Source organism: Tinamus guttatus, unplaced genomic scaffold (genome assembly GCF_059628265.1).
Source record: "Tinamus guttatus ecotype Peru unplaced genomic scaffold, ASM5962826v1 Tinamus_guttatus_pri_ptg000246l, whole genome shotgun sequence".
In the NCBI taxonomy this organism is placed as follows: Eukaryota; Metazoa; Chordata; class Aves; order Tinamiformes; family Tinamidae; genus Tinamus; species Tinamus guttatus.
Genome location: NW_028288780.1, coordinates 526,277 through 542,935, shown reverse-complemented (window position 1 = coordinate 542,935; position 16,659 = coordinate 526,277). Strand labels below are relative to the sequence as shown.

At 38.8% G+C, this 16,659-nt stretch overlaps 1 protein-coding gene across 1 annotated transcript; it reads right to left on the bottom strand.

The window, feature by feature from the left end:
- Positions 1 to 284: 284 nt before the first annotated feature.
- On the bottom strand, positions 285 to 8,504 carry LOC104568329 (rhotekin-2). The gene is given in 6 exon segments (XM_088526471.1): positions 285 to 425; positions 1,323 to 1,377; positions 4,406 to 4,465; positions 6,463 to 6,559; positions 6,561 to 6,661; positions 8,409 to 8,504. Coding segments are annotated over 6 exon segments (531 nt in total). The 3' UTR covers positions 285 to 303.
- Positions 8,505 to 16,659: the final 8,155 nt, after the last annotated feature.

Genomic DNA, 16,659 nt, shown 5'->3' with positions numbered 1-16,659 from the left:
GTAATGTTTTCATTTTGAAGTGTTATTTTGTTTACAAGTTTATTTCTTTATTCACAGAAAAACACTTCCAAAAAGTACAAAGGAAAAGAACACAGTTGAAGGGACATGCCTGTGAACAGCATCATTATGCACATAAAAACAATAAAAACCACACAGCTTTCCAGAGGAGAGGATCCAGCATGCACTGAAATCAAAAGGACCTTTACTAATACCTTCCCCATAAAAAAGTGGGCATATTGCTATTTGTATCTATTTTTTAAAAAAATAAATATTTGTACTTTATTGAAAACAAATAAACTATACTCACAATATGATTACATTCTCAAAACGAGTATCTGTTATTGCTTTATGCACAATAGCGACCTCAGTATCAAAAACGTCAGCTCCCATTCTGAACAAACAAAACACTGCATAACACTGTGATTCTGGGAAGAACCAAAAGTTTTTTTTTAAGTGATGCATTATTAATGCACAGCATTAAATATTTCCTTTAATCAAGGAATGTTAAAATGAACATCTACAGAATTTCTGCAAAATATCATGCAATTTAGAATTTTCTACAAATACTTCAATTATCAGGGCTGCAGTATTGATAGAAAAACATTTGCAAAGGACAAAACACCTCTGGTCAGCTTGATACTCAGCTGAAGTGTATACTAACAGTTTCAGAAATACTAACAAAAAGGTAATTTTTAAATACAACTTTAATTTTAAGCAAAAAAAAAAAAAAAAAAAAAGGTGTGATCCAAATCCTGTATCAGTGTATTAACGTTCTCTGTAGAATTAGGCTATTTTGCACTGCTCAGCCCCTCTGACCCTATTGAAAAGCAAAGTGAAATCAATGCCAGGTGACAGCTGGAACAGATTTAGAGTTAATCTCCATGACACAGCAAAATGCATGTACTTTAAGGCTATCCAATAATCCACTCAGCACCAGCAGACAACTTTCATTTATATTTCTCACTGGAGACAGCCTGCATACACTCTCTTAAATGAAGAGGAGAGGTAGAAAAACATGTTTAATCAGGAGTTTTTCACTTATCCAGTTAATAACTTTTGCTGTTTCTTCCTCCAAAATTCCTCCTCAGGAAGACTTTCTAGGGACTAGAGTTAAAATATACAGAACCACAGGACTTTGAATTATCTCAGTATGCCACAGTCACACATTTAAAGTGCTACTATGCAGCAAGTGCAGTTAAAAATGGATTTCCAGAAAGACCAAAGAATGGCTTGAAATTAGTACAGATTTCACCACCCAGTTTAGAAATTCAAGGCCTAAGCAGTAGTTTATTACTATATAGTTCATCACATCTTAAATATACTTTCCTTATTGCTAAAGTGATTAGAGCCTTTCCATACCAATAGGTATTCAAATAGCTAAAAGGATAAAAAAGTAGGGAAATTACATTATAGGCCATATTTTAGATATGTGATCAAAATAAAATACAAGTAGTTTTTGGTTTGTTTTCCTGAAGTTCTGGAGGTAACTAGATCTACTCAAATAAGAAATATTTCTGTTTTATTACCAATGCCAAAGGAAAATTAATCGCTTGGTTCAACTTGAAGAGTCACCTTCTTAAAGTATTCTTTACCTTAGTATAAATCTCTTTTAAAAATTTCTGAAATTACATCAGAATGGCTGTGTAACATAGTTGAGAGGTGTTTTCTGTCCATGATGCAAACGTGTAAACTGAAATGTAGGTTGTGCTAGAAACCACTTACCCACCTACAAGAAAATCTTCCATTTTTTAAGTGAAAAAAAAAATACTTATAAAGTCTTGTTCTACCAACCACAAAGCAAATAGCATTTGTAATCACATTCCTGATTAAAAATTTTTAGTTTACATACAAAGTTTGGAAGTCTTTGTCAAAAAATATCCTTCTGTATGGGAAGGATATTAGAGAAACCATTATACAACCATTATGACAGACATGTTTGTCATTTAACTATTAGTACTTTCTTTGATAACTTTCCAATTTATCTACTCAATTCACTGCAGTACTGAGGCTTCTCCCCCCTCCCCCCTGCCAGTTTTGAGATCATAAATTAAGGAGATAAGTGTTTCTTTGTAGTCCTTTCCTAAAAGACAAATGAAGTCAAGATTTATAATGCCAAAGCTGGTTTCTGAAGTACAACACAACAGTCTTTTAAAGAATATGCAGTATATTACATGACACATGATGGCACCAGTGAACAGTTGAATAGCTCAACTGTGTTCTGGTAAAAATCTTTATTATACAGGAACATTTCTTCTCCAGAGCTTATCTTCATATGAAGACGGAAAAATCCACATACAGAATGATAAGATGCAAATATTACTAATATTTTGGCAATAGATTGTCATATATTTCTATGAGGTTTTACAATCAAAGTTGCGTGTTGATCTTAATTGAAACTGCATAAAAGTGAACACTTTCAGAAATTAGTGTAACTGAAAAAGTTTATATTTAGGCAAATTATTTTATCTATAGGATATCTCATTATACATGCAAGTACAGTTCTGAAATTTACAAGAGCATCTGTTTAAAACATTCATCAAGCCTAATGATTTTTCAATAGGGAATTGTTTTAGACTGCCACAACTTCCTAAAAATCAATACCTCACCATTTTCTGAAACTGCTTTCCAGTTTCAAAGATGCGTTTGTACAGTAGTCAAAGGTAAAAATATTTAGAAGTTTGTAAAATACAGAAATAGATAAAAAATTGACTTAAACTTCCTCAAAACAGTTAAGGAAGTTTCTCACAAAACATGAAATATTAATCTCTGTCAAAGACAAAGAACAGAATGTTTCCTCCCTAAAAGAGGGAAAAGTCTTACAAACATACAGCAGATGTGAGAACAAAGCTCTGAATGACAGTGCTAATGTACTTAGTAGCTCATGTGAACAGTTAGAGTACTGGATTAAAGATTACTTCTGTATGCCACTTAATACCATGCAAACTGAAAAAAATACATTTTAATCAGAAAGTCATCAGGCTATAGATACTCAATTGTTTGAACAAGTTTAACATGATACTTGTAAATCAGTTCTTAATCTATTCTTCAGCTGCCATTTATCAAAAACAAAGATCAATTTTCACACATCTTCATCTCAGTTATAATTAGCTGTAAATCCACGTGGATTTAAACCGCATACAGTCAAGCACTGCAGTTAATCAGTTTCAAATCCAATGATTCCCTTTGGCATTTATTAGAATTTTATAAAATTATTTCTTCAGAAAACAATATATTAAGATGTTGATCAACAAGCATAAGAGTGCTAGATGCATAAATTACATAATTTATTCTTGCACGTTGGGCATTAAATAAGTAAAAATAATTAATAGAGAAGTCTGTGGATAAGGAATCCACTTCTCACTCTGACATGTAGGTACTTTCCTTAGGAGAGATCTCAGTGCTTTTGCATAGCCAGCCCTGAACCTTTTACGCCTGACCCACAATTACATTATCTAGATAATAGTCTAAGCTTCTGGCATGTGCTAAATATATGATACATTTATAAGTATGTGGATTAATGTATTAGTTTCCCCTAAAAAACCTATTCTGGATGTTCAGTTCTTAAATTACACGCTCTATCATAGTCCATGATCACCACTCAGTCATTGCGATCCTCTTTTGGAGGGTTCCGCCATGACATCTGCATCCTCAGCAGGGCGGGCTCGCCTTCCAAACCCACAGGGCAGCTCCCACTGCGCTTCCCCCGAGAGTCAGCAAACAAGAGATGGGAAGGGGCAGCACCCGTGTCAGTTCTATACAGGGATTGGGAAAGAGAAGGTAATGAGACGTAACAGCTGGGAATCTGCCACGGCTCTAGCAGCAGACAGGGCCTGGGTCCCTTGCACTGGGACAACGTGAGAGGTCTCAATAGGATGCGTATATTAGTATCACTCCAGGGACTCCTGGCCATTTCTCTGGCGCAGAGGAAAGCAAGGATTTAATAACAAATAGGTAATGACTATTTGATGCATAACGGTTACACTTCTACCCTTCATTTGTTAGGCAGACCCTGTATAATCAAAGGAGGCCTTTAAAGGGCGAAGGAGGGAATTCACATCCCCATATGGCCATACTGATTCTAAGGGATTTAGGCACTGTTAAATATTTTTCCAACGTTCAAAGCATTAAAGCTTATTTATCTCTGAAATGTATTTAACATTTACTGACAAAAAAAAAAGAAAAAAGTATTTCCCGTTGTGAGAGTCCCTGAAACTAAAGGGGAGATAAATAAAATATTCAAAAGAACCTGTGTGACTTAGAAGCACAAGCTGCTTTGAAGTGCAGAGGATTCAGTATCCCTGAACCACATACACGCTTTAAAACTACCATCTTGTTTGTGTATGTTATATAACTAGTCACTGCTCTACCAATTAGCTGCTGTAATTAAGAGATCACTCAGACATACACCTGATATAGCAACCTTTGCTCTGCATGCTACTCAGCTGTTTGACCCAATGTCTGAAGACTTGCCAAAAAGAAAGATGAGAGGTTTGAGATCTATGCATTTAGACTTCCAGCAGTCAGCTCTTTAAACATTACAAAAAGTCAGGTGTTCCCTATTATAGCCTATTGAAATTGCTTTTCTATAAAATTAAAGATGGTCTTGCAGGTACAAGTCATTAGACTTTCGAGGATAAGCTGGAAGGTACATCATCAATTTTCTTAATTCCTTGTAATAATCTACTGCAAGGTTTATTTACTCTGGATACTAAAAGGCAAGTAAATTCATTTTCCCGTTTCCAGCTTCAAAAGAATCAAGTGTTGCCAACTTTTCTTCTTCTGTACACAGGAGTAAGCAATTTCTGTATTGGTTATATAAAGGTTACAGACAAGAGGCACCTCCTCCTCTATTAAGAGAGACCAATTACAAATTTGTGCATTGTTAATATTATGAATTTACATGTAGGCAGTTCTCTGTGTAGCCAGCCTATAAATCACAGGCTGAACCTTAAACTGAGTCAAAACAAACTATAGATAATGAGTAACAACAGAGTATTCTTCCTCCATCTGCAACTGTTCCTAACTTCTAGCCATATAAGGTGAAATTAAAGTGTCTAGTTACTGCCAGTATCTTGACTTCAGAGATGGTTAAAGTATCTGAAACCCGAGAGTTCTGAAGAAACAGGCACAAAATTCACTTGGAAACTCAAGTCACTTCCACAATTTTCCCTCTCAACCACCATCATCATCATATCTGGATTAAGCTTTATCCAAACTTCAGTCTTGGCCAGACACTGCAAAAGAACTGCATTTGCACTCAGCTCAAAGATATCAAAGAGCATCCAAAAATAAAAAAAAAGGGGGGGGGAGGAAGAAAAGGAAAAAAAAAAAAACTGCATGTATCACTTCTAATGACTATAGCTGACAATTCAAAGGACTCCTTAAGATAAAACTCTAAACCACACATGACAGAGACAAGCCAAGTAAAGAGTACAGGGGAGTATGAGTTTAAGAAAGTGATACAGCTGTTCAGATACATCTCCAAGTTTCTCTGCTGTGTTCTGGACATGTGTCATCACAAGCCTGTGGTCACCGACGCCAAAGCTCAAAGGCTCTATGAATCAGCATATGTACGTATTTGATATTACTCTTATTAAAAGCATAAATAAAAGATAAAGCCATGTAAAGTGATTTCTCTTAATAGGACAAACACAGCAAAATGGCATTAATTACAGAATATCACAAGTTGTGTTAATTTTTGAAGTAAGCTTTTATGACAGTATTTGATGCAGATTTGACAGTTAAAAAAATTCTTCAAAAAAATCCCCTAAGACCACATTTCTAAAAGTAAAAAATTGGTTTGTTACTATAGATACAGTTTACTGAAGCTAAGTTGCTACATGATATTTAAAGTAATAATCTGAAAAAGATAGTTTCAAAGTTCAATTCTGTTCAGCACAAAAAAGGCAAATAGACCATGATACTTTATTTCATTCAAGAATTATAATGTGAAAATACTTTCAACTAAAATGATTTCTCTTTCAAGTTATGTTGTATTGATTACTTTGATGTAGTGAACAAAAATGGCCAGCAGAGGGTACCAATTAACCACAATGATGAAATCATTAAAGAGAATTTATTTAACATGAATGTAACATGAATGAAAAGCAGATAGATATGTATCCTGACTTCAATACTTTTCCATGCTTAATTCCTTGGTTTGGTACCATTTTGAAAGCTGAGGGTAACAAAATAGACATATTACTTTGATTACCAGAGGTTCACATGCTTAAATTCTGGTAGATAACATCCCTAATACAATCTGCCTAGAAAATAATTACATTAACATTTCCTAAATTAAAATAACATACCGAAATCATCTTTTTTGTTTGTTTATTTTGGCAACAGTAGCATTGCAACAATATGGGGGAAAGGAAGGGTTTATATCTACTTTTCTAGACAGGCTGCCTAAGAATACATTCTGACAAAAGCCTATTTCATAGTGCTCTGGGGTACTGTTACTCACCATTCTTCAGGTCTGTAGGAGATTGTCTCCTCTTTTCGGTTCTGTAGCTCTGTCCTGCACATATGTATGTGGGCACTGCAAACCATCAGGTTCTGCATGCAACAGCTGCTCTTTCTGTGTACTCACTGCAAGTAGGTTACAGATGCCTTCTCACATGTGGAATTCAAAGTTAATCTTCTCTTGGATGTCACATTTCTACATACAAAAAACAAGATACTAAGCAAAAATCCAGCTAATATACTGATTTTTTAAAGTTATATTTGATATATAATTGTAAGAACAGGAAACATTACATTTTAATTAATGTGCAGCCATTAAGTTTTTGTTTGTTTTTACAAAATGTAAATGATTATTCTTTCTTCAGCACAAAAGACGTACTATTAAAAAATCGGATGTAGCACATTACATATGTACACTATTCATATAAATTCCCAAATAAATAAAAAAAATAACTCACTGAAAGGTCACTGCATCAGGAAGTTATTGGATATTTACATGCTCAGCTGTGGCATTCACAGGATAGCAGCATATATATTCCCCTCATACAGTTGAGGAAGCCTAACTGAACAAAGCTTATAGAACTAAAAATAATATTAAAAATCTCAAAACCCAGGAAAACACCTAAAATGCCTTCAATCAGAAACAAGAACTTGTTACTTCTTCGGCCATTTTGAAAAAAAGAGTTAAACTGATTTTCCACCTGTAGCTGATATAAAATTTGGATAACAGCTGAAAGTAATAAAAGGAAATATGCAAAGACTTTCAGATTGGACACAAGCTAAAAGCCAAACAGCTGTGATAAAGACTACACAAGAAGCATGCCTCACCTCATGGCAGTCATGTACACAGTGCTTTTCATTCAAAATAAGAAACTACAGATATGCCTATCAGTCACTAGAATTCTGCATCACTTATTTTGAAAGAGTACTTTTTAATGTATTATAAAACCTCTGAAAAGTTATCATGCTTATTTAAATACTTTTTTATATATATATAAGCTTGCATTATTCCTCATTTGCCACTTCAAACAGGTCAATCCACACCAGCCTAGAAGATAATCATGGTGAAAGTATCAAAGGTTGTTCACTCTGTGTCCCAAAGGTGGGCTAGTTTCTACTGACAACTATGATACCTGTTCCCTTCTTATGCGGCCACCCCTAGCCAATCCAAGGCTGTTCAATGTATACAAAAAACAGCACTAAACAAATCATCTTCCTTGTTTTCTCTGCTCACATTGCCCTTTCCTAAATGCCTTAATGAAGATGTTTAGGACTATAGAGGGACATTTTGCTGTACAAATGCTTATATTGCAAATACACTGCAAGTCAATAGCTAAAGAGGATTTTTCAGTGTCAAGCAACAATGTCTCAAATACCTCTAAAAATAAAAACAATCCATTGGTTTTCATAGTACATCTGAACTCAAAACAGGTGCTTTGGAGCTACTTTATCAGGCTGTGACTGAAGCCCACAATGCAATAATTACAATGAACAAATTCCCTACTTCAGCTGGTAGAAAACTATTAGCAGCTGTTCTCCCTCAAACCTCTAGACAGGCTAGAATTAAAATGGAACGTGTACATTCCTCGTAACTCAGCTGTCTGAGAGATTTGGAACTCAAAAGAGGGGTAATGAACACTTTTTTCTTTATTCCTTATTTTATCCCTCACTGTACTCCTGTAGGACTAACTACACTACACACTTGGAAAGCCCTCTCTCGTTAGCTACCTTTGAAACAAGAAAGGGGGCCTTGCATCAGCCACAAAGGCGTTGGGAACCTCACTAACTCATCACCACCCCTGCCCCCCTGCCTGCAGAGAGGAGGCTCCGTGTTTTTGAAGGGTTGGCGCCAGCATGCAACAGGCAAGAGAAATACTTAGTGCTCAGCAGCTCTTCCACCTGCTCACAGACCACCTCGCCCCCCAAAGCACCCCCCTGCTTACCCTAAGGGAAGGTAGCTCCACTCCACTGATGCATCCATCTGCATGCACCACTACTGCAACTTCCACAACTATACAAGGATTTAATCCATCCCGCATCACAGCAAGGATCAAAATAATCAGGACTAGCATTAGATGATTGTGAGACCAGAGTTTAAATAATTTTACTGCATAAATCTGAGTGAAAGGAATGACTTAGCTGCCTTCATTTCAAATCCCTGAAGATTTTTGAAACTGATTTTTTTTGCCAGTTCCCTCTAAAAATACAAGCATACCATCTGGACTTAAGGGAATGACACAGCACTGTTTTGCCATATGCTGTCTACTAACCTACTGCTTTCCCCTGTGGTGCCCAGTTTTCCCCTCACCAGTGGCAATGTAACAGACAAGATTATAAACAGCTGTTGGGATTTGAAGCTCTGTATTCAGAAACTCCCTAAACACCCCTTTAACAGGGCATTGCACACCTCCCTCTCTCAATATTCCTATAATTTCAGAATTTTTAATAGATTTCCTAGCCTTGCACAGATGATGTAGTCATCATAACAAAATCATAACAATAAAGACATAATCCACCAACAGCTACTGAAAATGGTAAAGAACCCATTGGAGAATCTGATATCTTAAATATAATCCTAAAAAAAATATATATTCTGACATACTTCATATTTGCTACCGCTTAAGCCTAAGCCTCATAAGTCTACCATATTTAAAGTAATCAATTAGCAAGGCAGTAAGCAGTCTTTTAGAACACAGGCTTTAAAGTCAAAAATACTAACCTAAGAAATTTACTTAAAGAAACAAGTGTTTGCTGAAATAGTAATAGCCTTTTACAATCACAGGCCAGTTCTAACTAATTCAGGTTTAGAAATCAATAACATAAGAATTAAAGAGCAAGAAAGGGATCAACTCCACAGACCTGAGACCTTGAGGAAGATGAACAACAATCTCAGCACACCAAAGCAGCACCCACACTGTCCAACAAGCTAGCCAGCTTTCTCCTTTCCACAGTACATTTAACCTTTTCACACTGCAAACAAACCTCAGCTTTCCAGAGTTGTTTTACTGCATTTAACCTGAATTGCTGCTTCCATCCTAGCAGTGGTCAATTCGGCCCAGCAAAAGTAAGTGCCAGCAGGATACAGGTGCCGCCCTTGAGCTCCGAGTAACCGGCGCAGGGCAACTGCCGCGTGAGGCCTGATTGCACCTGAGGAGCTCAGGCCCGCACCAGCTCCCAGCCAGGGGAGATTCCCCCCGACACCCCAGTGCCAGCAGCGCACAGGGCTGCAGGGAGCGGGGCGACCGGGCTGGCCCCGGGCACAGGGGACTGCGGGCGAGGACCTCCCGCCCGAGGCTGCCACCCCATGGGGAGGGGAGTCGTGGGGGGGAAGCGCCTCACCGGCTCCTCGCGCCCGACGCGCATCCCCGTTGCATCCTCCCTAACGGCAGCTGCGTTCAAAACTCCCGCCCCGTAACGGCCGCCGGCGGCCGTTGGGCGGGGCGCGCGGCGGCTTTTTTTTTTTTTTTTTTTTTTCCGGGCTGCAGCGAATATATTATTAAACGCAGGAATGATCAACATCATTAAATACGTTATTTTGATATGCAGATAAATGTACTGAAATGCACTAATACGTACTATTTTGCTAGAACATGGAGTGCTGAATAATAAATTTCAAGGCAATATATTTCTGTGCACCTGGTAACTTCTCTGAAATAGGTCAATGCCACATCTTTTTGATTAATATTCTTTAAATGAGCTAAAAAGAGAGACTTATAACTGCCTTCCTAATAGCTGTTCAATATTTAGTTACCACTGGCATGAATTTTTAACCATATTTCTGCAGTTCACTTAATTATGCTACTTTATTATGATGATACCTCGATAACTGAGCTAGTAACATGTGTTGTGGAAAGCATATTATTATATATTAAAATATAAAAAGTCCATGAATTATTCATTGCATTGATTGGAAAGAGAGCGGTTTTTCTTCTCCACTGCCCGTTTTGCTGCTCTGGTCACCCTGGGCAGCTGAGCCAAAGCAGTGTCTTTATACGTACCCTTGTCCACGATTTCTTGGCTTTTCCCTCTAAATTCCTCCTCCAAGGTTGCAAATCCCTCCTAGTCACAAGCAGGGAGTCTCACTGCTTTGCACAGAGCTGTCAACATTTGGGTGCAGGAAAATGTGCAGGGATGAGTGATATGCAGCATGGTTAGCAGCTTTCGGAGAAGACAAAATTATCCTGGTTAGCATATGCTTGTTTAAAAATACATTAAAAATGCAGTTACAAGGGAAAATGTGCAAAGCCTCCTTGCAGTGTCAGGATTTCATGTAGGCGCTTGGAGGGTCTGTTCGTTCCTGACACTACCTGGGCATAAACACAAGTGGGTGGCTTTCTCCTCAGAAAACAGCAGGCTTCTGGACACAGATAGCCGAGGTGTCCAAGAGTGGGACTGGGAGGAATTCCCTCGCAGGGCTAGAGGCAGAGCGAAACAAAATCCTCCCTGCAGTCCTGGTGCATCCAGCTGAGTGTCTCCCCTCGTGGTCTCAACCACAGCATTCAGGGTTTTAGACACACCAAGGCAGCTCCATCAAAAGAGGAGAGAGGCAGTAAGGCATGTCTTGTAAGGGATGCTCTCGCCTCTCTGAATTATGTGGGGACAGGATTTGAACCTCACAAAATGCTGAATAATCTGCTAGGCTACAAGGAAGAACTAGAACCTGGAATATGACATGGCTAAGCTACACAGAAATTTCAAGTCACAGTCTCAGGTTAACTGGAACAGTCTTTTTGTTTAATAAATGCTTATCTGAAAAAAATAAAAAAAAAAAGAGGAAGAGTACTGTTCTCCACAAATAGCAATGGCTCGAATGCTTCAGGGGCTATTACTTAAACTATGGCAGCAGGAGGAAATGAGTCTTACGTATATCTTACGCAGAAACTAATAAGGCAAGAATCACTGTCTAATTCTGCTCACTGAAATTCACTTGCAGACTGGCAAGATAGTGCGCTACCATACACCAGTAACAAGAAATTTAAAAAAAAATCTCTTGACTTCCAGCCCAGCCTCATCCTGGGCAGCTCGGCACACCTTTAGGCTAGGATCATTCCTTTCTAGAGCAAATCCACTTGTTGGAGTTTCCCAGGAATCCTTGCTCCTTCAAAGACAAACAGGAGTAGCTGTCTTGGGAGAACACCAAAACAGCTTTGTCAAAGCCCAGGATGGCTACATGGGTCCAGCATAAATCATTGCAGAGGACAAGTTATGCCACAAACATTTTCAGACAAACTATTTTTTTCCGCTAATGTAGACAGCTCCCAGGAATCCATGGCAGCTTTCCAAGAATTTTAGATGCTAATTAGCATGGTTTTGCAGTACAGTCTGTTCAGCAAATCCTAGATTTAATAAGTACCCAAATGTGGCTGCTGAGAGCAGAAAGGGCTCGTGCCTGCAGCCCCTGCACACTTCTCCTGACATTGACTTGAATTGGAACCCTTACGGAATCAGTGGGAGTTGCATGAGGAGGACTCAGCCTTAATTAATGTGAATAGTATCATCACAAAGCGCAGCGCATATCTGCTCTTCAACAGGTTCAAACACCCAGTTTTCTACTACACGAGAAACATGTCACCGCGAAGTCTGGCTTTTCACTCACTGCACCTGCTTCTGCTTTGGTTCTCATTTGCACGCACTTACTAGGGCTTTAATTTTTCTTTTTTTTTCCTTCCGAAATCAAGCTTCATAATTTATTTGATCTGTCAGATGCTTAATTAAGGAATTAAACATTTCATCACCTAAGAATAGTCCTTATTCTTGCAGGTGCATCAAGCCGTGTGTGGCCCTGGGGCAGCCCCAGAGTGACTCCGCCGAGGCTGTCCTGCTGCTGCAACACACACGCTGTTTTCAAATAACGATGGCTTTATGCCATCCTACATTATCCAGAGATTCGGGATCCAGCTGACAACAATTCTGCTCCCTAATTTAAGAGTAATCCCAGCAGACAGCAGCAATAAAAACGGAAATATCCCAGTCATGCTGCCTTCTTGGGATGAACCTGCACTGAAGGGAAAGGCACCCAAGGTAGAGCCTATGAGCCAGGGAAATCCTGTGCTGCTGCACCATACAGAGGCACCGGCAGGAGGTGGGATAAATCAAATAGGGGATATATCCTGCCTGCAAAGGTTGCTTAAGTGAAATATTTTTTCAGATGAATCACACCTTCATACCATCCTCTCGTCACTTTATTTGCATTGCAAAGCATTTAGCTTCCTTCTAGTATTAGGGAAACTAGACAGCAGAGGAAAGATCATTGTCTATCTAAATCCCTGTTCTGCTTGAGTGTTACATCAGTATATTATTTTAAATGTTAGGCCCATCATTTTAGTTTAGCAGGTACAAAATGTCTACACCTACTCTTGACAGTACTGCAATATTTTTCTTAATTTCTTAGTTTCCACAGCTTGTTACACCTACTCCTCGAATATCATCAGAATATGCCAGTAAAAATCTATTCAATTCTTATTTAAGATTTCTCCTAAATGGAAATGTATGAAGATTTGTATTGGATGCAGGGAAAAGTATTTGCAAGGTTTTTTATGATCGAGTTCTACTTATTTCATTTTAAACTGAAAAGCAAACTAGCACTACGGATTACCATGATATATAACCAAGAGGTTAAATGGGCAGGGACTCTGACATTTCAGATGTTTAATTTAACTGAATGCTTCTTAAATTCAAGGGTAAGCACAAAAACAAACTGCCAACTCTCTTAACTCTTAACTTTTATTTCATCTGACTCAGGTCATTTAAAGTCTCTCCATGGACTTTCAGGACAGAAGAGCAAGGCTTAGTCCTACAAAACAAATTAAATATGGGAACTCGCCTTAGACTGCCATGTGCTGGTGTTTCACTTATGATCTGCATAAGGGGAAAATTAACCATGTTGCCAATGACAAGGAGCAAAGCCTAATTCCACTGCAGTGAAGATGGAGGGTAGAGGGCTCCCTTAAGCCTGAAGTCTAAAGTATAAAGTCAGGCACCTTAAAGCCTAAAGTTAGGTACCCTCTCCAAGGCCACTCTCTTCTATATGTCTTCCTAACTTCAAAAAACTTGCAAGAACCAAATTACCTTAATTCTTGACTGCTTCGATCCATCACTAATAGGGGTGCACTTGCTGACTCAGGCAGAAACTATGGTCATACAAAAATAATTCTCCTATGTAAATGCAGAGTGGTCCTTTAAGCTGCTCAATATTAAGATGTTTAAAGGATTTCTTTAAGTTCTATACTGTCACTTCCATAGTCATGCCTGCACACCAGGATTTCTTTGTGCGTATGGAAACCTCCTTTGACTTCTTATGTACATACTGCAGATGCCATTTGGCACTGAAAAGAAGTGCAGCATGAGGCAGATCCATCCATGCATTTGCTGGCAGCCCCTGCAGAAGTCACCATTTTGCATTACAGGAGACGACGCAGTCTAGCTCAGCACTGTACCTTCCATTTTTAGAGTCAGGCCTCTTACGTTTTTTTCCATATTGATCTTGTGCCCTGTGCTAGTGAAAAGTCACTGCGTCAGATACATGGGCTGCCATCTTGAATCTGAGATGGAATAAATGCACTGAGAGCATCTCAAATCTAAAGCTGAACTCCTAGGTGAGAAAGTAAGGACAGAAAATTGCCAAGCCTTTGATAGCCAGAGGGCTACCATTTACTGCTTGTATCAGAGCACATATAAAGACACTTGTGATAATCATCTCCCATGGAAAAGGCAAGATACTCCAGCTCACCTTGGGAAGGACATCAGCCTTGTTGTTCCAAGGTGAATACAGGATTTGCAGTATAGAAGCAGGAGCATTCGCAGATGGTCTACACATTGTCTTTTTGTTTTGTTTTCGTCTAGTTTAGAGTAACTCTGCTGAGAATAATGCTTCGCAAATGGTCTTTGCCTGAAGTAATTTTGTAGTCTGGTCTGATTTTTTGCAAGTTGCAGGGCGTAGGCACCTACAAAGTGAAAAACGGCAAAGCTGTGTGGTTTTGAAGCTGAGCAACATAAACTCCCCTCTGGGCAGCCACAGGCATTCAAATCCTCTCTCCCATGTGCAGTATATTTGTGCAAAAATGTACAGTCACCACAGGAGGCATATACATTACAGTATTACTGAGGAAGTAAATAGTGACTGTTCCCTCATGAGGCGCTTTTGGAGCTGCCAGCTGCCATCTCAAATAGCTGAGGCACAGCAGCTCATGCCTGGCAGGCCTTGTGAATCAAACACCATTTCTTTGTATTTCACACACTTGGGATTGTGTCGATCCTGTACAGGCGATGCAGCACAGGTGGGAATATCCAGTTTACTGCAAAATCTTACTTTGCCCAAAGATATGATCCTAATTGGTAAGCAACTAGTTTGTCTCACTAGTTATCTCAATTATAACGAGGACTATAAATGCCTGTAGTTTTGTAAATATTGCCACCTTGTCACAGAGCTGATTTTTTTTGCACTTGATTTTTTTTCTGCACTTTCCTAAGTTATAAGTTGGCTACTAGCTGCACAAATGGGCATTTGTCATACTGATCAGGCTAAGAAAGCAAAAGAGCCAAACAAGAAGGACTAAGGCAAAGAAGTATTAAGAACATGATAATAACACAGTTCCAACCAACGCCTACCAATATAATTTTAAGAGTAACATCATAACCATTTGTGGCTGGGAACTTCTGTTTCAGGTTTTAAGCCTCCAGTTCTTGCTTACGGAATACATCACTTACAGTTATGTCCTGTTTCCTCCTAGATACAAAGAAACTCTTGAGCCATTCATCTATTCATCTTTTAAAGTAATAGATCCATTGGAGGAAAAAAAAAAGTTAAATTTTTCGTACTGTCAGCTAATTGTCCATTCAGTATGTCCCTTGTCCCTGTGATCTCGCTGAACCTCCTCCCAAACCAGGACTCTGCGGCTGTTTTCTCCCGGCATGCAAGACTAGCAGCAAACGGCACCCGTGATGGCTGTTACTGAGGAGCGAGGCAGCCATATGGAGGGGTGGGCAATGTATGCCGGGTGTGTTTGTTCTGCTGCGTTTTATTTTCTGTGTGACAATCTGGAGAGGGTGTTTCCCTCTTCCCCTTAGAGTGTAATACAAGTGTGAAATAATTTGCCTCCATAAAACCTCAGAAAAGACAAACTGAAGCAGAAAGCAGCTGTTGCTGCAGAGCAGATTCTGGGCCCTGACTCAGGGTAAGGCTGCTCTGGGGAATAAGCCCCATATCAAGAGGCTGAGCCTTTTAGGAAGGTGATGGTGTTTTGCTGGATCACTCGACCACTAGATCAAAACTGACTGTTTAGATGTAAGAGAGCAGAGTGTCTTTTTCCTGAGAAAGAAAGATGCAAGGGCAGAAAGTTCCTGCAAAGGAACCTGGGCCCTGTGAATTTCTAGCAGCCCATGGTGGGTGGAATCCGCCTCCAAGCTCACTGCAGTGTTATTTATGTTACCTTTGAAGTCAAACCATGGGAGGGGCATAAAATTGGGCTCTATGTTTTCTTCAGTGTGAGATGGTAACTTTCCTTGTTACTGATAGTACTTTTGCCTAATAAGACAACCCATTTTTATTCACTGTTTTGAAAAAGCAGGGAGTGAATAGCAAATACAAACAACTGCATTTTACCTGAGATCAGTTTGTCTGAGATTTCTATTATCCTTCTAACCATCTCATGGCCTGTTAAATGAACTAATGCTTTATGCCCCTGTTAGCGTTTTAAATTATAAATAATGCTAATAATAAAGCACCTTATACTTTTAGAGATAATTTCATAAGCAAGAACAAAAATAACTAGTCATGCCTACATGCATGTATTACTTATACCCATGCATATATTTACTTGCTTATTTTAAAAAACAATTTGAGTTCCAGGAAGCTATTTCTAACACTTGACTCAATCTGTGCATTTGTACAGAGCCATCCAAACGGAGCTGTGTTGTTCAAAAAAAATCCTAACAAACAGCAAATAAATTTTTCAAGTAGGTTCTTTGAGCAGCTAGTCCAAATGCAGACCAAAGGTCTCCACATTTGAGCTAGGACAACTTTTTAGGCAATGCCCAGATGTGTTTGGGCTAACAGTGTCTGTGTTCTGAGGTTGACAGTTGGCAATTTTAATCAAGAAATTTATCTGTTTTCACTTATTCTTTCCCTAATGTGGAATATCTTCCCTGACCCTACGCCTCAACAGCCTGCAACACCAAATCATCCAGATCGGCTAA